Below are 22,577 nucleotides of genomic sequence, written 5' to 3'. Positions count from 1 at the left end.
CATATATCTCTGCAACAACATTCATTTTGTGTCTTCCTTTCTCTCCATTTTTGAACAGATAACCGTAAGTCTATATCATATAAATAGTGTCCTTTAATATAAACAGATCTTGAGGAAAATCAAACTCAATGGGATCAAAAACAAGGGGCAGAAAACGTTTATTTTCCCCACAGCCACCTGGTTTCCTATCTGTCCTTCCCCCCAACTGCCCACCCCGCCCCCACCCCCACCGCCGGGCTCTGGATTTATGGATCAGTAGTTAGTTTCACGGCTCTCTCCTCCTTCTCCTTTCTAACTTTTGGTTTTCTCAGATGATGGAGAGAATAAAAACTGGACTGTACAAAGATTCCTCATGCATTGGATAATTGAAAACTAAGTATAATTGTAAAAATTAAGTGTTAAACCATGTTACATGCCCAGGCATAATTAAAAAAATACATAGAAAGAATAATTTAACAAACTAATGAATCTGAAACTGAAATAAGTATGCTCTTGGCCTCCAAGAAAGTCAGCAAAAGTCTTATGCTTGATATCCTTCACAAATCAACTTGGTCAAAATCAGAGAACATCAAAAAACCTTCGCAAAATAGAGTTGACACATCATAATCTTTTAATGGCATAAATTCTCATTAGCATCAACTGCTGCGTAAATAATGTTCATTATAGTGATTAGAAATGTTAATTTCTTAGAGCAATCATAATTTCCTTTAATCTTCTATGACAGTGTTTTTTAAATTGCAGGTTATGACCCATTAGTGGGTCATGAAATCAGTTTAGTGGAATAGAACTAGCATTAAAGAGAATAGACTAGATTAGAATAGAAAATATCCAATTTCATTGCATATAGTCAATGTAAATATTATTTCATGTACTTTAATTTCAGTTTTCTAAATACATATGTATAACTACTTGGTTATAATATAAAATGTATTTCATATGGTCTGTCATGTACGTAACAGTTGGAAAACAACTTTTCTGTATTACAACAAATAAATTCTAAGACTGATCTGAAAGTGAAACACAATTTTAAGTTGCACCAGTTAGTGAAAGAGGAAGAAAATTTCTTTAATAGAAGATATTATGATGGTTAATATGTTTTAACCAATAATTGGGCCACTTCTCCATTTGCTATGAGTTTTGCTTCGAGGTGATAAATGTGGTATTCCGCTTCTTATCAATGGGATAAGGATGCCTTGATGGTACATGTAAGTGAGGGCTAGAGGGTCAGGCTGTCTGTACTACTTACTGGCCAGCTCATCTTGGGCACGTTACTGACTTGCTCTGTGCCTCAATTTTCTTGTCTATAAAATGGGTCTTGTAATAAACTGGGCATCAAACTGTTGTGAAGATTAAATGAATTTATACATAGAATGCATCTAACACAGTGTTTGGCACTTAGCAAGTCCTCAATAAGTGTTAGTTACCAGCTTTCTTATTTTTTCTTATTTTGATGTAAAAATAGCAAATATCAGACAGTTACTTGCCTCAAACTTTTAATTGTGTCTCTGATAAATGGAGAGTGGGGCTCAGAGTATGCTTTATGGTTCAGCCTGTACATGGTCCCTTAATTCTTCTGCATGTATGTATTTTTTAGTTCACTGGAATGCAATGCCTTAGAGCAGAGGTTCCCAACCTGGGACACATGATACACTTCACAGGATTGTGAACTTCCTAAAATGTGATCAGGATCTTCAGTGACTGTGCATATATACATTTGGGGAATAGATGGAGAGGATCGACAGCTTCTAGTGTCAAAGGGGTCACATGTGGTATAGCGAAGAGTTAGATATACTTGGATCTAAATCCAGGCTTATTAATTAGCATGGTAACCTTGAGCAAGTTACTTAACCTCTTCTAGCTCCACTCACCCCATCTGTAAAATGGGGATCAAAAATAGCTCATACATGACATAGTTGTTGCAATAATTAATGTTTACAGTATTTGCAAAAAGCTTAGCACTTAACGTAGTGGCTGCCACATGATGGGAACTCAAGAAAAATTAATAGTGGAGGAAGAGTAGATAGACTGGAAATTAGAATACAATGGTTGCTATTCTGAGTTTTAATTTTGAAATGCTGAATCTATCACTGAATCACTGAGTAATCCATTCATTCCTTCCTTTATTCAACAAAAATTGATTGAATGCTGCCATGTGTTAGGGATTGTGCGAGGTGCTGAGAAAGCAGTAATGGACGAGACACATTCTCTGCCTCTACAGAGCTTAGAGTCTAGGAGACTTACAAACAGGCAATACCCAGCCATGTGATAAATGCTGCAGCAGGCATAATCTGTGGGGCTCAGGGAGGATGTGGGAGACATCTCTAACCAGAAGCACATTCAACAAGGTTTGTGGTTTTGTTTTGTCTTATAGTTCCAGTTTTCACTTCAGTGCCGAACAGCGGCAACTTCCTTTTGCTTATGCCAATATTGAAAATTATTAGTCAAATGTCATGTACCAATTAAGGGACATTAAGGGTGAGATTTGATCTGCAGATCCTGGAAGAAACTGGTCTTCTCTTGGATATGGCTCCAAGGATGAGGACATACAGTGAGACTTCTTTATAATATTGGGTGAGAAACACTCACCTTAGAAAAGGAAAATCGTACATCCCAGGGCATTTCTATTTTTGCCTCAACTCCCAGAAACTTAGAGTTAAATTTAATGCTCAGTTATAACAAGTACAGTAGCCTAATTGTTTTATTTCTTTCTTCCTTCCTCTCAATAGTTTTGATTTTCCATTTTTAATGTATTATAATATATCTGTATCTCTATATATGTCTATCATCTCTGCCATATTAAATGGTTTTTGAAAGTAGACAAGGTGATAATTATTAAATAACCTCAGTAACTTAGAGTCTTACATATTATTTTAGCCTTTTGCTTTATTATTTTTATGATTCAATAGACATGACTGAATTGTATATTTAAGCTTTATGAAGTTGAGTCACACTATAACAGGTCTATTATAGGAGAATTTAATAGCACTAACAGTGTCTTACAGGAGAGCTCCTTATGTTATCAATAATTAGATGTGTCATCATATCTTTTGGGATTATATCCACTATTAGGAGACATAAGGTTGCTGTGTTAATCCATTTAAATTATTTTTGCACTCTCTGGACACAGAAACTCTTTTACCTTTGAGCAAAGCTGTCAGGATAGCTAAATCAATGTCTTGGTGTCCTTCTGATCCCATCCGAAATACGGTAATCTGCAATTTGAGACAAGGTGACCATTAGCAATGCATTTTTTCCCCCAAGAGAAATTAAATCAATAAGACCATATCTGAACACAGACTCTCTTAATATATATTAGATAGATCCATAACCACAGGGAAAGCATATGTAGCAAGAATTCAGTTAGAGGGCTCTGCAACTCATTAAGAGGGAGATGCCTCAGTAGCCTTCTGACTGAAACCACCTTAGATAACTGCATTGATTATGGTTACAATGAGGAGAAACCAGAGACCAGGGAAAATGTCCTCTTCTATCATTTCGGTTTGAAAATGAAAACTTGCAGGATTTACCAAAATATGTAAGCCATACTGTAAACTAAGAGTTGATAAACTAAGTGTTTAGAAACAGCTAGTTGGTATGCCGTTAAGTAAATGGCCTCACTATGTGTGTGTGTGTATCTGTGTGTGCTTGTGTGTGTGCATGTGTGCAATGTAGCCATCACTACATTTGCTCCTCAGCGATGGGTACTCAAGAGTTTCAACACTGTGATGCCTCTAGATCCTTCAGTCCTCTCAATAACTTTGAACCCTCTTGAAATAATTTAGCAGTACATCCAGGTTGTAAGAAGGGGAAAGCAGACAATACAATAACATCTTTGCTTTTGGTAATCCAGGGAAGAAAAGTATTCCCTGGGGATGAATAATGGGGAGGAGAATAAAGAGATCCCAGTGAAGGATTATACAAAGTCCCCAAATAATGCTTAACAATAATGAAGTTCTTTTTTTTCCAAGTCAGAGGAAAGCTACTTAAGGAAGCCAAAAGATTGTTTGACTATCTACGCTGAATTACTATTGTACTCAACTGCTTTAGGCTTCCAGTTTTTCTGTCTGTAAAAGGGGAAGATAATAGTGCTTGCCTATTTCCAACTACATAGGAAGTAAACTTCATAGGATTTGCTAATATATAATTCTAAGTTTCGCCACTATGATGGAGAGAATAGACACAGAATCATAGACTGTTAATCCATCTGTTGCTTTAGAAATCTTCTAGTCTAATAGCTAGAGACAAAGTAACTTGCTTAAGGTCAACAATGAGTTACAAGGACGGCTGTGATTGGAACTCAATAGTTCTCACCTTTTGTCTTGTGCTTTAAACATTGGGAAGAAGTGAGGAGAAGGAACAAGATCACACGAGCACCTAACTTGTGAGCTGCCTAACTCTTTTGTATCTGTTTATGTCCTTGGGTCAGAGCCTGGGATGAGTGTAAGGCAGAGATTGCAAGTTGAAATGCCTTCATAGGCGTTTGAACTCAAAAATGTAAAAAATATAGAGAGCCAGACAAAATCCATCAGTGTGCTGTGTTTGGCTCATGGGCCACAGCTGTGATCTCTGGTAACGACCGTGGGGTGGAGGTATGCCCCAACTCCCTTAGATTTGCACAGAAATCTGCTTCAGCATAGCCATGGTTTGGCAGAAGTGCCATGGGGCATTCTCCCAAACTACTGATACCCCCACAGAATCCACTTGGGAGATGAGAGGCAGCTCTTCTCCGCTCTGAGCTGAGGGAGGGGTGCCTGAATTGGGAAGAAAATTTGAGGTCCACTGGAGAAACAACCAGGGGACAGAAGTGGAATTTTGGCCAATTCTGTGTGTTAACTCTTTAAGCAAGGGCTGGCTATAGTCTGAAAGGTATCGTTGCATACTTAGCTGGTAGTGAGTTTAGGAGAATCAGGATAACATCTGAGCTCACTGTTTTGGAAAAATTCAGAAATTAGGCATCAAACAGAATTCCTTAAACATTTGACCTACTTGTTCTGCAGATGCCTAAATTTCACTGCCTAATTAGAGATCATATTTCAGATGCAAATTCTTCTGAGGCAGCAAATAAATTAAATTTACCCTGAAGTATAAGATTGTCAGGATTTCCTAGGAACAGATTTGAGGAGGGGGAAAGGAAGGTGTATAGTGTAGGGTGTTTTGTAAATTCTAAAGGATTTTAGGGTGGGAGTGGTGGAGACATGGATATGTGCGCCATTGTTTGTCAAGGAGACTGAAATGGAATTGTATACCGGGACTTCGCAGTTTTTCTGGGAAACTGATGTGAAGGGAATGGCTGCTCACCTGTTCATGCCCCGACCCTGGTGTGCTTCGGGTGAAGAACCCAGTGACCCCAGAAAATGGGAAAGAAAGCACCACAGGGGGCCTGGAGGATCCAAAGAGGGAATTTATTTCATAATTTTGCCTTGAACTGACCTGAGATATTAGATCTCCATCACTACTCTAAAACCTTATTTGAAATTAAAAATTTTAAAAATATTAATTACATAATTTATATGTCTGCCTCAGAAAATATAAAAAAGATGAGTCATCTTTCTCCTACCATCCCCTACTGTTGCAGAGATGAGGAAAATCAGGTATTCTTAAATATTCTTGGTGGGATGTGAATCAAAACAGTAGTTTTGAAATGTGATAGGTTGATATAAAATTCTTTGGTTTTGATGTATTCTTCTTCTTTTTTTTAATTTTTATTTATTCATTTATTTTTTTCCCCCAAAGCCCCAGTAGATAGTTGTACATCATAGCTGCACATCCTTCTAGTTGCTGTATGTGGGATGCGGCCTCAGCATGGCCGGAGAAGCGGTGCGTCGGTGCGTGCCTGGGATCCGAACCTGGGCTGCCAACAGCGGAGCGTGCGCACTTAACCGCTAAGCCACGGGGCCGGCCCAGATGATGTATTATTCTTTAACCACACTGGATTTTATTTGCTAATATTTTATTTAGGATCTTTGCGACTATGTTTGTAAGTGAGGTTGGTACATGTCACCAATCTTGCCTGGTTTGGGTATTAGGGTTGCACTAACTTTTCAGTATGAACAGGAAGCTTTTTTTGTTTTCTTATGCCCCAGAACAGTTTGTGTAACAAAGGAATTCTGCTTCTGGCAGGTTTAATAGGACGTTTATAAATTATCTAGCACTGGATTGTTTTTAGAGATAGATCGCTGATCATCTTTAGAATTTTTTCAACAGTTATTGATCAATTTAGATTTTCTGCCTCTCCTTGACTCAATTTCATATATTTTCCTAGATAATCAAACATTTTATCTAGATTTTCAAATTTATTGGTGTACAGTTATACACAGAACTCTCTTATTATTTTAAAAATCTCCTTTATATCTAGAATTATATGGCAGTTTTTTTCATTCCTCTATTTCTCACTTGATCAAAATCATGGTCATTTTATTGATCAATATTATTATTTACAATTTGAAGTTACTATTTTCTGCTTTTATCATTATCCATTTATTTTTTCTATTTTTGCTTCCTTAGCCGTTTCTTCCTAGAATTTTTTTTCTTTTCCTGGGAAGATTGGCCATGAGCTAACATCTGTGCCCATCTTCTTCTATTTTGTATGTGGGACACCACCACAGCATGGTCACTGCCGAGTGGTATATGTCCACGCTGGGGAACTGAACCTGGGCTGCTGAAACGGAGCATGCAGAACTTAACCACTAGGCCATGGGGCCGGCCCCTCTTCCTAGAATTTAAAGTTGAGTTCTTGGTCAATTTATTTTTATTCTTTCTTGTTTTCTAGTAAATGCACTTAAGATTATGCATCTCACATGTTTTTCTATGCATTATGTTATTTTCATTCATTTTTAAATATATGCAATTGATTTTCTCTTACTTAAAACTATTTTTAATATTAGAGTGTATATGTATATTTGTAACATTTTGTAAACATGCTATTTTGTTTGGAAAAAAGTGTGTATTCTCTTATCTGCTAGGTATAGAGTTATAGATATAGATTACACTTAACTAGTTTTTTATTCACATATTCTACATATTTACTTATATCTTATTTCTGAGAGGCATATAAAAATCTTCTATGATGATTATACACTTCACAATTATCCCTTGAAAGTAAACAGTCTTTGCTTTTTATGTGTGTGTGTGTGTGTATGTGTGAGGAATATCAGCCCTAAGCTAACATCTGATGCCAATCCTCCTCTTTTTGCTGTGGAAGACTGGCCCTGGGCTGATATGCGTGCCCATCTTCCTCTACTTTATATGGGATGCCGCCACAGGATGGCCTGACACGTGGTGCATTGGTGCGCGCCTGGAGCCTGAACCTGCAAACGCGGGGCCGGCCACCGAAGCGGAGCGCGCGCACTTCACTGTTGCGTCACCAGGCCCGCCCCCTAAACAGTCTTTGCTTTTTATGTTTTGAAGCTTTTTATAAATGTATAGAGCTTCATGACAGTCTGTTCTTGGTGGATTGCACTTTTTATCAACATATAATATTTCCCTTTAATGCTGTTGCTTTGTATTATATTTTGTTTTATATCAATATTGTAATTGCGACACACTTTTATGGGGGATTATGATTTGTCTGGTATATTATTCCATATGGTACTTGTCACTTTTCTGTGGTCATTTTGTTTTATGTGTGTATCTTATAAACAGCAAGGCTAGATTTTTTTCCTAAAACTGAATCAAAATCTCTCTCTCTCAAAGGCAGAAAAGAATCCAGCTACGTTTAATGTGATTACTGATTTTTTTGTCTTATTTCTTCCATCTTACTTTATGTTTTCAACTTTCTTATTATTTCTCTTCTACATCTTTCTTTTCCTTTAAAAATATTATATATTTGCATAGATAATATATGGACATGGCAAAAAAATAATTCCCAACAGTATAAGGAGATACATAGTGAAAATTAAGTGTATCACTTCTGTCCCCAGTTTTCCAGTGTCCCTCAACAAAGGTAACCAGTATTAGCAGCTTTAGAGATGTTCTACACATACATACAGAAATACACAGACCTCTCCCTTTTACACAAGTGGTAGCAAGCTTTACGCACTATTCTACACTTTGCTTTTTTCACTTGACTATCTATCCTGGAGACCGTTCCGTTCAGCCACGAAGAGACCTGCATCACTGTTCGTTAACTGCCTAATGTTTCATGATATGCACGTACCATAATTTACTTAACCAGTCCCCTACTAATGAACATATGGGTTGTCTCCAATCTTTTGTTATTATAAACACCGTTGCAAGAATACCCTTGCATGCACGTGGCTGAGTGTATGTGTAGAATAAAATTCGTAGATATGGAATTTCTTGGGCCAGTTACTCTGAGAGACATTCTTTAATTCATCACTCTGTTTCTGCTCCCAGGGCCTCTCCTATTTCCTGCCTTTGTTTATTTTGATCCTGTATAGTAACTAAGATAACTTTTAACTTCACAGTAGTATGTATGTTTCTCCTATAATGATTTGGAAACTCTAGTTTCTATACTTGCTTTTAATATTCCAGAAATTACTCAAAAGTTCTAGTCTCCTAATATGGTATCTTTTTTCATCTCCCTCTATGCTGAGCACAGATAGGGATTTGTTTAAGAAATATATATTTTTTTGTCATTTTGCCTTTTGTTGTCATTTGAGGGGCAGGAAGGGAGACAGGCACATATGCTCATTCTATCAAATCTCACCAATGTGAATTTTACTAGAAAAAAGTTTAAATTAGGTAGAAGTAGAATATATTAATCTAACTGTTCTATAGGTGATTTAGTAAATAAAGTTTGATTTTCCTTTATTATAAAATTGGTATTTTCAACATGTACCCTAAAAGTAACTCTCGGATTTGTTTGACATTGTTGGTTATTTTGTCAAAACATTATGGAATATGGGGAGATTAAAGTGTTCTTCAAGATTCAAAAGAAAAAACATCAAACATCTTGTTAAAAAAAACAACACAACTTTTCCCCAAATTCAGTTTGACATTTTATATCTTCAGCTCGGTTGTGGACAAATTGCCCTAGCCTGGATGGAATTCTGATTCTCACACTGAAGGGGAGTTCAGTCTTTCTGAATAACATGATTCCCCTGTTCTCCAGCCCTCCAGCCTGTCTGCCAGCTGGCTTCTCTGCTCATGTTCTTGCTCTCATTTTGCACCCCCTTCAAAGTCAGAAGTCAGGGCATTGGATTTTTCACCCTCATCCCCTGCATACAAGTGATTCACATTTATTGAGCATCTCTGTGCCAGGCGCTGTTTAGGTGCTGGGGATAGAGCAGTGAACAAAACTGGAAAACAATTCCTGCCTCCTTCTAATGCATTCTAGTGAGAAGAGGCAGAGGGAAAGTAAGCCAATATGCAGATTGTGAAAAGTTCTCTACGGCAGTGCTTCTCCCTGTTCACCTCCTTCTCTATCCCCACTGTCACAGCCATTGTCCAGCATGTTAACGTCTACAGTCGTTTCTTTACTGGAGTTCCTGCTTCTGGTCCTTCCATGCTATTGTCCATGCAGCTATGCAAGCAATCTTCCCAATTATATCACCTTCCTTATTAAAACTTTTTAGTGGCCTCCATTACCTACGGCACAAAGCTAAAAATTCTTAGCGGGGCATTCAAGGAATGCCAGCATCACCCTCCTGGCTATCTCCTTAGTCTTATCTCTTGCTGATACATCCTCATTGCCGTGTCCTTGCTGCCACTCCCACCGCCACAGCCACAACCCAACCCACACACCTGATGCCCCAGTCATGCTGAACAACTTGCTCCTTTCAAGGCCCAGGATGTTGTTTCTAGCCTCTTGGCCTTTGTGCATTCAGTTCCGTCTTCTTGGAACGTCCTTTCTCTGCTTGGTGAACAGACTGCAAGCCTTTCATTTGACATGTACCACTGAAGAAACCTTTCTATATAACTAGGATCGAACCCTCACTTCTCTTTGTGCCCCTATTATATGCTGTTAGGCTATCTGGCGTAGCACTTTGAACCTTCATTGCTCTTATTTGCACATCTGTCTGTATTAAAGAGAGGTCTATGTGCAGGCAGGATTGCTAGTCCTTGCTCAGTAAATATTTTTTGAGTGGATGAATTTTACCAAATAGCTGTGATTAGGAAACTGGTTAGGAGAAACCAAAAGTTAAAAAGTAGCAAATTCCACACAAGAATGGTAACATAGCTAAAGTGAATGGGCATATTAGGCTATAGACCCAGAGTATATTTCAAGTGTTAAGAATCAATTTTAACACAAAAGTCTACTGGACACTAGATTACTGCTAAGCACTTAGTCAAACATTATGTGATAGAAACTGGGCTGCCTGGGCTTTAGAAATTATTTATTGAGGCTTAGTATGAATGTGACATTTTTGAGTTATAGGTAGCACCAATTAATCCAAAAGTGTGTTTCACCAAAGTGTTTGACATTTTGGTGCCATGTAGATTAAACCATGGTATAGAAAAAGACTCAAAGCAAGAATACATTACAGAAAGATGAAAGAAACCTGGAAATGACTCGGGAAGAGTAATTTTATGTTTGCAGATGGTTTGGTTCATTTTCTGGGCAACAAATCTAAATAACGAAATTTACCACCTCCATTTATTCACCACCTAAGTAACAAAATAGAGTATATGTGGCTGAATTAATCATGACTTCCTACTTCTAAAACCCAGCAGGTCTTATAGTTGAACAAGATGAGAGTACAGAAAAAATATTGGGAAAATTAAACTAACTCCCTTTCAGGATGTCTATTAATTAGCTTAATTTGTGATTTATATTTATGTCACAGTGAGCAATGAATCTGTGAAAATAGACATGGATATTGAGGCGAGCTTTCGAAGATGAAAACAACCATTTTTATAACTGAAAAACAGCTATAAGCTGCAAGGACACTTTGGCTGAATCTATCAAAAATAAAAAGGAACATTCCACAATCATGTCATGCTGTGTTAGAAATGTAAAAGGTAATATCTGAGTTTGACAAATGGTTTGTAACATGTCTGAGGATTTTAGAGAAATCCCATAGCTATACAATAGATAATTATCAAAGTTCTTAACGATTTTGTAGGAATTTAGAAAAGTCCACCTATAATAATGTTAACCAGTAGGCTTAAGGACATTAAACTTGCTACATCTGGAACTTCCTTAAAAGAAACACCTCTGAAATGTTTCCTATTTACTCCGTCAATTTCTTAATAAAGTCTGGAGATATGCTTTCTGAGAATAGAAGTAGGGAGAGAGGGAGAGAATGAGACCCATAAGTAATTCAATCATCACAATGCAATGACTTTACCAAATCACCAGCTTAGCATAATATTTCCCTGATGAGTTATTAAGATTCAAAATAATTTGAAACGAGTGATTAATAGAAAATGCAAAAATCCATGTTCATCAAGATACAAGACCCCTGATAGAGATCTAAACAGGACTCATGGTTGGTAATAGCAGTTCTTTAAGCAGATTCCGACTTCAGTTTTCACTTTGGCACAATCAAAGGTGACCTGGTACAGGGATGAGAACAATGCAGCCTGATGAATAAAATACTGTGCACCTAAGACATACTTCTATTTGATTGCCAGCATTTGAGAAAATAAACTCCCTCTGGTTGGCAAAATTCTTAAGTTAACATTTTGCCAAAGGCACTGTCTTTGAGAAATGGACATGCTGATTTACATGGAGGTGGGGGGGAATCAGAGGACATTCAAACATACCTGGAATTGGGCAAACTGAAGATCAGTGGAAAGTGATATGCAAAATTTTTATTAGAAAATTAATATCAAATAAGTTCAAATATAAATTCATATAAAGTATATATTGACTTTCCATGTAATATTTTTGAACAAGACTCATAGTTTCATATTGAAGTGGGTGAATAAAAAGTGATGCTGTAGAGACAGAAATTAGATGAAATTAATATAATTCTAGTGCATCCTACTTTAAAAAGACTGTCATGTATGAATTTACACATTAGATAAAATAGGTGATTATTTGACTATCAAAGGATATTTTATTACACAATGGATTTGCCAGTTCATTTTAAAGGTGTGTTCCTTCTACCTTTAGTACACAATTCAATGTATGTTACTTTTAGTAATAGATTGTCTCGTAGATTAAAGCACACCAAACTTACCACTGAACCTCATACTCTCTCAAGGGACATTCATGTGCGAACAACTTGGCAATTAATGACAAGTGTCAGAGAATGGAGGAGGTTTTGCTTTTTTTATTCTAATCCTGGACTCCCTTTTCTCTCTTTCTCCCACTTTAATCTAAGAACACTAGAGTTTGTCTCTCCCTCCAAGAAATGTAATTCAGAAGCTAGAAGCCTGCTGGTTCCAAGACAAGAAAAAAAATTTTTTTCTTATAAAAACCATGCATCATGGTCCTTAAAAATTGTAGAAAGTTTAGAAAACGTGAAATGAAAATGATTTCATTTCATTTCATGGTATTTTGGTATATTTCCTTCAAGTCTGTCTCTTTCTTTTCTTTTTTTTTTCATAGGCAGAGTGTGTTTATGTGTATATGTGTGTATATGCCCACGGGGGAGTATTTGTGAAGTATTATTTTGTATTCTCATTTTATTTTCCACTAGCATTATAACCAAGCAATTTTCTATATTATTGGGAACTCTTCAAAAACATTATGTTCAATATCTACAGAGTATTTTGTCCAATAGATGTGTTTTGGCTCACTTAATACCTCCATTGTTGGACATTTACATTGTGTCTAAATTTTTGATATAAGTAATGACATGATGAACATCTTTGTGTACGAATCCTGTTCTTCATTTAGAACTCTGTCCTTAGGATAGATTCCCAGAAGTTTGGCCTTGTCACAAACTGCCTCATAGGTAGAAATGAGTCTTTTTAGCACATAAAAGCAAGTTCAAATAAAAGGAAGCTTGCATTGTCCTTGAACCAGATTTGCTGTAATCGCCTCCCATCCCATTAGAGAAAGTGCTGGGGAGAGAGAGGCAGCTCTTACAGAGCTGGTTGCAGGAAAATGGTAGTGGAAAACCTAGGCACATGCATATCTTGAGATGCAGCCTTCACACCTGGAAGGAGAGGAGCTATGAGCAGGATCGACTTTTGTCCCCTCTCTATTTGCACCACCACTAACCACCAGGATGAGCTTAGGCTCCTGTTTTTTGGAAAAGGGGTCTTGAAAAACATATTGACCTGTCACTCTGTTCCAGTTTCACTTTCTTGAATTTTCCTTTAGCCCTTTGAATGCTGCATGGGTTCCAGGGCAGTGCTGGCTTGTATAACTGGATGGTGCAAATGAAATCATTTGGTGAACATGAGCTTTGGATACTTTTTCTTTTAAAGCATGTTAAGTCATGTCACAGTAAGAAATTGTTACATATGGGTCAGGAACTCAACCTCGGCTCCCTGGATCCATGATTGACATAGTCTTCATAGTCTAAAGAGCACTTTGTGATCTTAAGGTGACACACAGGGAGGACAGGAAAAAGCAGCCCAGCTGATTTTGTGATGAGGGCAAAAAATGGGAACAGGATAAACTCCTCATCTGCTAATTCTTTGGAGAAATTTCAGCGGGGGTCTCTAGAGGGTTAGAACTAGATGACAACCTGTTATCTACCATCTCCTGCTTTCAGTTCTTTCCCTGACAATTGATGTTACCTCTTTCATTTATTATATAACCAGGTGATATACCTCACTGGATGCCAATGTGACAGATGCCACAGGTTCAGTAATAATATTTCTAGAAGCTTCTTTATACACCTCATGACCTTGGCTAGCAGAATCAAGAATATTTGTCATCTACCATCTTGTCAGCCAACTAGATGGGTGAAAATTCAATTTGACCCAAGGTCAAATATTTTCCATATTGAGAAGGACATTTTTGGGTTCATGTGCGTTCTCTTACATATTTTTTTCTTAATAAGTAGACATCTCTCTGAGGAGAATATACAGGACCACAGATGGTTCTTATAGGCCAATAGCATATGAGCTTCTTATTAGCTTGTAATAATTTTTAATGGGTTTTTTTTGGTGGTTTATCTTATTTTTTTCATCATCACAGGATGTAACTACATCTTTTTCTGACTTCTTTGTCATAATTATCAAGGCATCACATACTTCTGGAGTCCAGCTACTTCTTGTGATCTTTCCAGGGGAGAGATTGCCAAGAAGTCTTCATAAAGTGCTGTAGACAGAGAAGTTCTCTTGCCTCCCTTCTCAAGCCAGTCCAGTTTCCCTGGCAACAATCTTGTTGACAGTTTCCAAGCTTGGAAGACCAGATTCCCTTGGTTCACCCCTCTGGAAACCTCCCCACCAGGAGGTCATGCCACCTGTTACTGGACCAAGCTCATCCTCCCCTTTGGGCAGGGCAACCCTGAGCCTGAGTTAGCGAGAGAGGCCTTTGAGAGTGAGAGGAATAACATTTTGGATTTCCTTCTCACCTTAGGAAAAAATACATTTTTCTTCTGCTTCCCTTCATGCCCAACTATAAGAAACACCAGAGACAAACATTTTGAAGGTAGGGCACGTAAGCTCACTGGGGATGGGGGATCTGCTTTCTTCCAGGCTGGCTTTCTGCACCCTGCCTGGTGGAACAGAAGAGAGTTGCTTAAATAACACTCACTTCAGAGCCTGTGAAAGATTCTGCTATGGAGGGTTGGGGGAAATGTTTTGGAGGAAAATGCCCATTTCAGCCTGTGTGAATGCCTTCAGACTCCTGGGTTTTCTTTGTGTGGCTGACAAGATGAGATTAGTTCCATATGGCAGATGTCGCATGTTAAAAGGGTCTTGGCCTAATCACCTCACTTCTCTGATTCTTGGTTTTACCACCTACAAAAAAATAACTTTGATTAGGTGATTACTGGGGCTCTTTTTAGCTCAGAGATCACAAAATTTCTTTCTTCATGCTCAAAATGGCAGAAAATCAGCATAGGGGCATCTAATAGGTTCATCTTTGTACCTGATACGTTAATTCCCTCAACAACATTTCTAAGAAGGGACCTAGATTTTTGAGGATGGTACCATATGAAAATATTGTTTCCATTTGCTGTCCTGTCTAATCTATTCATTAGCTTAGGGTAAATTACCATTTTTTAATGAGATATAATTGACATATAACATTGTGTAAGTTTAAGATGTATGACATATTGATTGGATACATTTATATATTGCAATATGATTACCACCTTAGTGTAGCTAACCATATGATCCAGCAATCCCACTTCTGGGCATATATCCAAAGGGAATGAAAACAGGATATCAAAAAGATATCTGCAGTCTCATGTTGTTGCAGCATTATTCACAATAGTCAAGATATGGAAAAATCCTAAGCGTCCATCAACGAATGGATAGATAAAGAAGATGTGGCATACACACACACACACACACACACACACACGCAATGGACTATTATTCAGCCATGAGAAAGAAGGAAATCCTGCCATTTGCAACAACATGGATGGACCTTGAAGGCATTGTGCTAAGTGAGATAAATCAGACTGAGAAAGACAAATACTGTATGATATCACTTCTATTTGGAATCTAAAAAAGCCAAACTCCTAGAAGAAAGTTACCATTTTTAAAATGTTCTCCTTGTATGTTGTTGGGTCATGGCACCATAATCTCTATTCCATGCCACTAATACCATATAACTGATATTTAGCCTATTATACCTCCAGCTCTTATGCCTGTGCAATTAGTTAAGTGCCACATGATAGCTTTCCCTTGTTCAGGAAAACCTGTCACTCTCAGGCTTACAATACCCCATCAGTGCTGATGGCCCGGGGTAACACTCATACCCCTTACTGTGAACACAGGGACTTTCATGGTCTAGCCCCTGAGTTCTCCTCTTCCACAGTCCCCACAGCCTTCTTGACGCCCAGACACATTTTATGCACCGGCTCAGAGTGGAAAGACGGTGTACACAACATGAGCTTTAGAATCATGCAGACTCAGAAGTCAATCACGCCAGTTACTAGATGTGCAACCTTAGGTAACTACGTAGGTGCTACTACACCTCTCTGAGCCTTAGTTTCTTCCTGTGTGAAACAGAGATAACTCCTTGTCAGGATTATTGCAAAACTTTATGTGGGATCATCTTTTAAAATCATACAGCACAGTTTCTAGTATCTGGTACGGGCTCAATAATTGTTAATTCCTTTCCTGTTTGCTATCTTTGGCATGTTCCCTGGGCCTGGTCTCTCTCCCATTGAGGTGGCTTCTCCCTGTCTGTTCTCTCTGCTGGTATGTCTTGCCCCTGAAGCTCTGCCTGACTATCTGCCCCTTCTCCTCCCAGGCATAGTTCAAACATCACCTCCTACAAGCCCATCTTGATTCTGACCATCCTTCACCTAGGTTAGGTGGCCATCCTCTGTAGTTCCTCTGAACTATGTGAATATACTTCTATCACAGCACTGACTCTATACCATAAACACTGCCAACATTGGTGACAGCAATATTACTAAGGCTGCTTGTTGTGTATTTACAATGTGCCAAATACTGTGCAAGTGCTTCACAAACATGACTTCAGTCAATCTCACAAAAATCTGTCATCCAGTTTCTCTTACTATTCCCATTTCACAGCTGATGACCTCGAGGCCAGAGAGGTTAAATGCCATGTAGAAGGCCATGCAGTTAGCAAGGTGTATTTGAACCCAGACAGCCTGGCTCAAGGGCATACTCTCCTATTTGCTTGGACACTTCTTCCATCTCTACATCTCTATTACCCAGCAGTGTGCTTGGCACATCATTGGTGCTCAATGAATGTTTGTGGACTGAATCCTTCATTCCAAGTTCAAATCTGGCCTGTAGTTTTCAGATGGGGACTATGTATGACAAAGACTCTCTCCTTGACCAAAGTTTAGTCAGGCTCCTCTGCACCTTCTTCTCCACTAGGCTCTGACTTTTGAACTTCCATGTTTATCTTTGCATTGCCCAGTTTTAGCAAGAATCCTGCTAAGTCAGTTTTAGCGAGAATCCCCCACCCTCAGTATTTGATCACCCTTGATATCTGGCCAAATTCCTCATCCTCCACCACTGCCTAGGTGTTATCTGATCACCCTGGCTTGCCTTTAGCAAGAATCCTGTTAGGTTAGTTTAATAAGAATTCTCCTACCCTCTTAGTGATTTTTCCATCCACTGACATACCCGCTCCCACCTGCTCCTTGGCCATAAATCCTCACTTTTCCTTGTTCTATTCAGAGCTGAGCCCAGTCTCTCTCCCTTACTGCAAATCTCCATTGCAGTAGTCCCTTGAATAAAGGCTTCCTTACCATCTTTAACAATTATCAGAATATTTTTTTTCTTTAACATATCTGAGACTGAGTCCTCATTGGGTTCAGAGAGGGCAGGCTGGAGTCTTAACGAACGCTCAGTGTCTAGGTTCGGGTGCCTGTGTGTCTCTGCAATATTTCCCAGAGACTGGTCAGGTTTCCACCTAATATCCATCCCCAGTCTCACCAGTCAAGAGAGGGCAGGCTCAGTGCTATATCCCAAGGGTACTCAGATCCTAACGGGTTAGGACTCACTTCACTTGTAGCTTTTCAGGCTAATCATAAGCAAAACAGATACTGCCGTTTGGTCAAGAATGTCCCCATGTGGTCATAAGAACCAGTATTAAAATAAATTCCTAGCCTGAGTGAGGATAAAGAAAAAGACCTTCCAGGTTGATATGTGGATGTGTGCACAAACCCATGTGTGAAGGACATGTTGGGCCAGTGCCAGGACATCCTGGGGTATGTGTCTGGTCCAAGAGAATCCTGAATTGTGCGTGTTTGTTTGAGTTAATATATTTGAAAGCATTTGCAAATGGAAATGCAAGATTATATTTTAGTATGATTACTACTGTCTTAAACGATGGCAAATAAAAGAGAAAATCACAAAGACTGTTTACTAGAAGTCAACAACCCTCCCCCTTCGCCCCACCCACCCTGGGACCTCCTCTGCCTTTGAGTTTGCACACCTGCCGGGGGCTGCTCTCCTGTTCTTGTTCCTGTGTGCCTGGCCTTCAGTCCCACAGGCAGAGAAAATCCCTTGCTTATTTACACAATGCCCAGCCTGGAGATGCTGCCTTTTTCACTCTTTCTTTCTGCAGTTTTTGATTTCAATTTGTGCTTTCCCCACAGCTTTTTTCTAGGGCCACTGGAGAAGAATAAGAAGCAAGAGCCTCCTTTGTCATATGACAAGAATGGAAATACAAAAGGAAACAAAAAGCAGCCCCGGTGGGTTTTCCCCTTAAACCAGCTTGGAAAATTAAAAATAAAGCTGGTGGGAGAACAGAAGTCCTCCCATGAAGCTGCATTTTCTGACCTGACAATGGAAGAACATGACATTTGTTAAATGGTCAAAGGGAGTATTAGTCTAGGGCCCATTGACTGTCATATTATACCAACCTCCAATGAACCTTATTTTGAAAAGTTTTGTATTCTTTCAAGCTCAGATGGAATTGATTCAAAGAAAGAATGATTCAGTTTTATCAGCTCTGTTATTTCTCCCTAAAGCCAAGTAATCTCTCTCTCTCCATCTTGGGCCAGGGACACACAGCCCCATATCCTTCCATTAAATAGTTGAGTTTATTCTCATTGTTGCCCATTGCACAAAACATAGTTGCTAACCACTCCAGGGTCAAAACTCTTGGCAAAAAATTGCAGGCTGGGGCTGGCCCTGTGTTGTAGTGGTTAAGTTTGGCATGCTCTGCTTCAGTGGCCCGGGTTTGCAAGTTCAGATCCCAGGCACGGACCTACACCACCCATCAGCTATGCTGTGGCAGCATCTCACATACAAAATAGAGGAAGATTGGCACAGATGTTAGCTCAGGGATAATCTTCCTCAAGCGAAAAGAGAAGATTGATAACAGATGTTAGCTCAGGGCAAATCTTCTCACCACAAACAAAAAATTGTGGGCTAAGATTTCAGGGTTATTAACTTGAGAATGACTGTTTAGGAGGGATAGCTTTTCTCCCAAGCAGAGCAGTTCTTTCCTCTTTCTTAAGGTTGCTTTAGTGTTCCATGTCATATGTACATATGTCAAATGTAAAAACAGTTGGGGAGAAACAGAGATTCAAACATGATTAAAATCAGGAAGCTGTGATGAAGGCCATGAGGAAATTCTAACTAGGGAAAGAATATAAGGGCTAAGGAGACAAAGGTCATTTCTGGCTGGTGTGACACGAGAAGACTCCCTGGAGAAGGCTAGGATGTGACCTGGACTTTGTAGAGTAGTTAGAATTTCAGTAGGGAAGTTTGTTGGTGAGGAGGAGCAGGAAGAAGAAAATGGTAAGAGAAAATAAGAGAAAAGTGAACTTTAAAATCATTACATACAAATATTCCATGTGGCTGGAACATTGAGTAAAGGGAAGGCAATTGATGAAGGAAGGCTGGGACCAAGCTGTGAATGATCTTCAGGAATTTGGACATAATTTACTATGTACTAGGCCTTGTGCCAAGCATTTTGTATATAATATCTTGTTAATCCTCACATCAACCCTATGAGGCCCAGAGATTGAATTAGTTACCCAAGAGCATTTAGCTGGTAAATGAGAGAGTCAAGATTGGGTGCAGCTCTAAAGGCTATGCTCTTGACCTCTCTCTAGGCTATCTTGCTCAAGTCAAATGCTGTTAAAGGCAAATTAATCTTAAGGTGTGGATTAGAGGTAAGGCCCAGCTTTAGGGCTGTCGCAGCAGGCTTGAGATGAAATAACAAGGGGCTGGATTAGGAGCTGGCTGTGTGATGGAGAGGAGGGGCTGCAGGAGGGACGTCAAGAAGAATCACAAGGTGGGTGGACTTTCAGGGGTCAAGAGACAGGGAGGAATCAAAGATGACTCCTAGTTTTTCAGCTTCAGTGCTGAGAGCATGAGGCTGCTCTTAAGAGAAACAGGGAAGCCAGGATGATTTGGGGGAAGATGATGAGTTTATCCACAACTTCCATCCTTTTTGACTCAAAAGTTGAGAGTAGGCCCAGGGCAGCACCCTGGAGGATAGCGGTGATTCAGGCAGCTCTCTGCCTTGCAGTGAAACCAAAATAGTAGAATCTCTGCTGCCCACATGCCCTCGAAACCTTTGCACTGGTGAGCAAAAAGAATGAGTTCTTTGTTAAAATGCCTTTGAATAGAGCCACACCAAAGCCCTGGGGAGATTCTGAAAAGTGCGGAAAGGAAAGTATTTGGCAAAACTTAGAGGCTGTGGACAGCTTTTTAGGTTATGACTGTCACAGCGCAGTGTCTGTACGAGGAGAGCCCCAAGAATAAGAAAACAGAAACTCTCATCAAAGTGCTCTCTTTGGAGAGCAAAACTGGAGGGAGGTTTTACACACATGCACTTGCCTATCACAGCAATATGGCGATCTGTGCGTGTGCACACACATATACCCATGGAGAGGTTTCATGAGTCATGTGAGTGGGCCATGTTAAATATCTTAACCATTGTCCCAGAGAGCAACTCTGTACAATTCGAGTGTGGTTCTCTCGGATGGCAGAATGTATATTTCAACCAGCATTGCCTTTCCCACAAAGAACCCTCAGAAAACTGTTCAACTTTACATTTACCACTTCAGTCAAATGCTAGCATTTTTTTCACATATCCCTATCATATTGATTGTACAGTTATACAATGATGTCTATTTTATTTAGATATATTAAAGAACGAAGTGTTCTAGAGAAGTGACTTTTCTAGTTAAGTATGGGTTATCTCTTAACGCCAATTAAAAATGAGTTAATTCTCTTGGATGGAAACTTTTCTAAAATGAAATAGACACATTTGTCTTCTTAGACAATATTAAATGAAAATCCATTGTTTTCTTTTGGTGAGACTTAGTGAGGTTCTCACTGACTGTCAGAAAGGTAGGCCTATTTGGCCTTATCTGAATGGCCCCAGACTGCTCACGTGTAGAGTTCATATGTCTGCATTTATAGCTTTCTCACTCTATGGTCTGACTAACTCTTCTCACAAGCCTCATTCCTTACGCCTCCCTGATTTCTAACTGCAATGGGCAGGAAGACCAGACCAAGATCGAGCAGAAGAGTAGTGATGTCTGTGGCCTTTAGTGCCTATGACTGTGTGGGATTTAGTGCACAGATTGTCTGATATCCATGTAGGCATTCAAATAAATTTTTTTTCCATTTCTTATTGCCTGGTTCTGAGTAGTTGAGGTTTCTGTATAAGAGATCTTTAGATAAATTAAGTACTGTTACATTTTTAGCAGGAAAAGTTTCTAATTAATTTTATTTGAGCTCTTTCTACTACTAAGCAGTTAAGGATTGAGCATTTCTAGAATCTTAAGGACAGCAGTTGCTAAGTGAAATAAAAACGTTTACCTAAGGTGAGAATAGACTTGAGGTCTTGATAGCAGCTGTGGTGTGCGAGCTCTCCTGTAAACACTGTACATGTATAGCTCTCACTTACTCTTCCCAGTGGCCCTCAGTATTATCGTTCCTATTTTCCAGTAGAGATACCTGAGGCTTAAAAAGGTAAAGTAACTTATTCAAAGTCACATAGCTGGAATTCCCCGTGCTGTGCTCTCAAATGCTACCCTGCTGAAGCCCTTCTCGCTCTTTCTGGTGGATGACTCCTCAGAGTTTCCTGGATTCTGTGGAGGCACAGAAGGACGACAATGGAAGCCTCACTGAGGTCAGAGGCAGTGTTCCATTTTTGATGTCGATGGCCACTGCTTTCAAGCAAAGAAAGAGCCTGCCGAGGGAACGGGTAGAGCAGCAGCAGAGCCCTGTGGGTCACCCTGGATGGCCAGCGTCTCTCACGCCATGCTGACCAGCTGCTCTGTCGCTGGAGCCTCATTTCCCCTTATTTTGTGCAGTGCCTTCCTCTACTCAATGGACTTGAAGGAAAAGAAAAGCCCACTGGAAGGAAAGAATCATGACTGTCAGCCATTCTCCCTTTTGCTCTCTAATGTTCAGAATTCATCTCCTCTTAGTTCCCGGGAAGCCATCAACTTAGAGGAGAGGGTAAAAAGAACTTGGTTACAAAGAAAGAGACAGGATTGCTACCCAGTCTTGAACTTCCTCTCTATTGCTTTGGCAAGAGCATCTACTGATTGGTCAGATTATCCAAACAGATTTTATCATTGATTATCAGCTCCTTTAGACTTTGCTTTTTAAGTAGAGAATTCCCTAGATGCCCAGAAGTAAAATGAACATGGAATAAAGCAAGCTGCTAGAGAGAGTCAAATTCCTCAAAATAGACATGGTAGAATGGCATGAGAAGGTGTAGATTTTTAGCTGGCAGTTATAAAGCGACTGCATTTAATTGAGGTAACAGTGGTGCAAAGTAAACTGTAATTATTTACTGTCCAGCACTTGTCTTTGAGTCTTTCACTTTGCTAGTCATTTCTGGACCTCAGTGAGAGACGTTTTTCCTTTTTCACCTCTTCCTTATCAGTCCACTGCAGCAAAACATCCCTTAGCGTGAAAGTTATGTATGGATAGATGCATGGGAACGTTCAAGAAACATTCAAATGCTGAGTCCCTCTCTCATACAAACCCTGCATTTCTTTTGATTATGTTTTCAACCTCCTCCTCTCCTTCCCTCTTCATTCCTTCTCTCCCTTCCTTCCAAAAAGATTAACTAGGAGCCTTTAAGGTTCCAGGACCTAGAGATAAATAAATAGATAAATAAATTTAATTTA

At 39.3% G+C, this 22,577-nt stretch overlaps 1 protein-coding gene across 14 annotated transcripts in view; it reads right to left on the bottom strand.

Annotated features, from left to right (window-relative positions):
* TRPM3 (transient receptor potential cation channel subfamily M member 3) overlaps window positions 1-22,577 on the bottom strand; it is an 806,860-nt gene that overhangs the window by 123,498 nt on the left and 660,785 nt on the right. For all 14 annotated transcript variants that reach the window (XM_087444495.1, XM_087444496.1, XM_087444499.1 and 11 more), the window contains one exon: window positions 3,140-3,212. In XM_087444495.1, the coding sequence (XP_087300621.1) occupies window positions 3,140-3,212 (73 nt within the window). The remainder of the gene's footprint in view (window positions 1-3,139; window positions 3,213-22,577) is intronic.

Source organism: Ceratotherium simum, chromosome 20 (genome assembly GCF_057802395.1).
Source record: "Ceratotherium simum simum isolate JZ-2026a chromosome 20, ASM5780239v1, whole genome shotgun sequence".
In the NCBI taxonomy this organism is placed as follows: Eukaryota; Metazoa; Chordata; class Mammalia; order Perissodactyla; family Rhinocerotidae; genus Ceratotherium; species Ceratotherium simum.
Note: the sequence above shows the minus strand (reverse complement) of the source record. Positions and strands in the feature narration are given on the sequence as shown.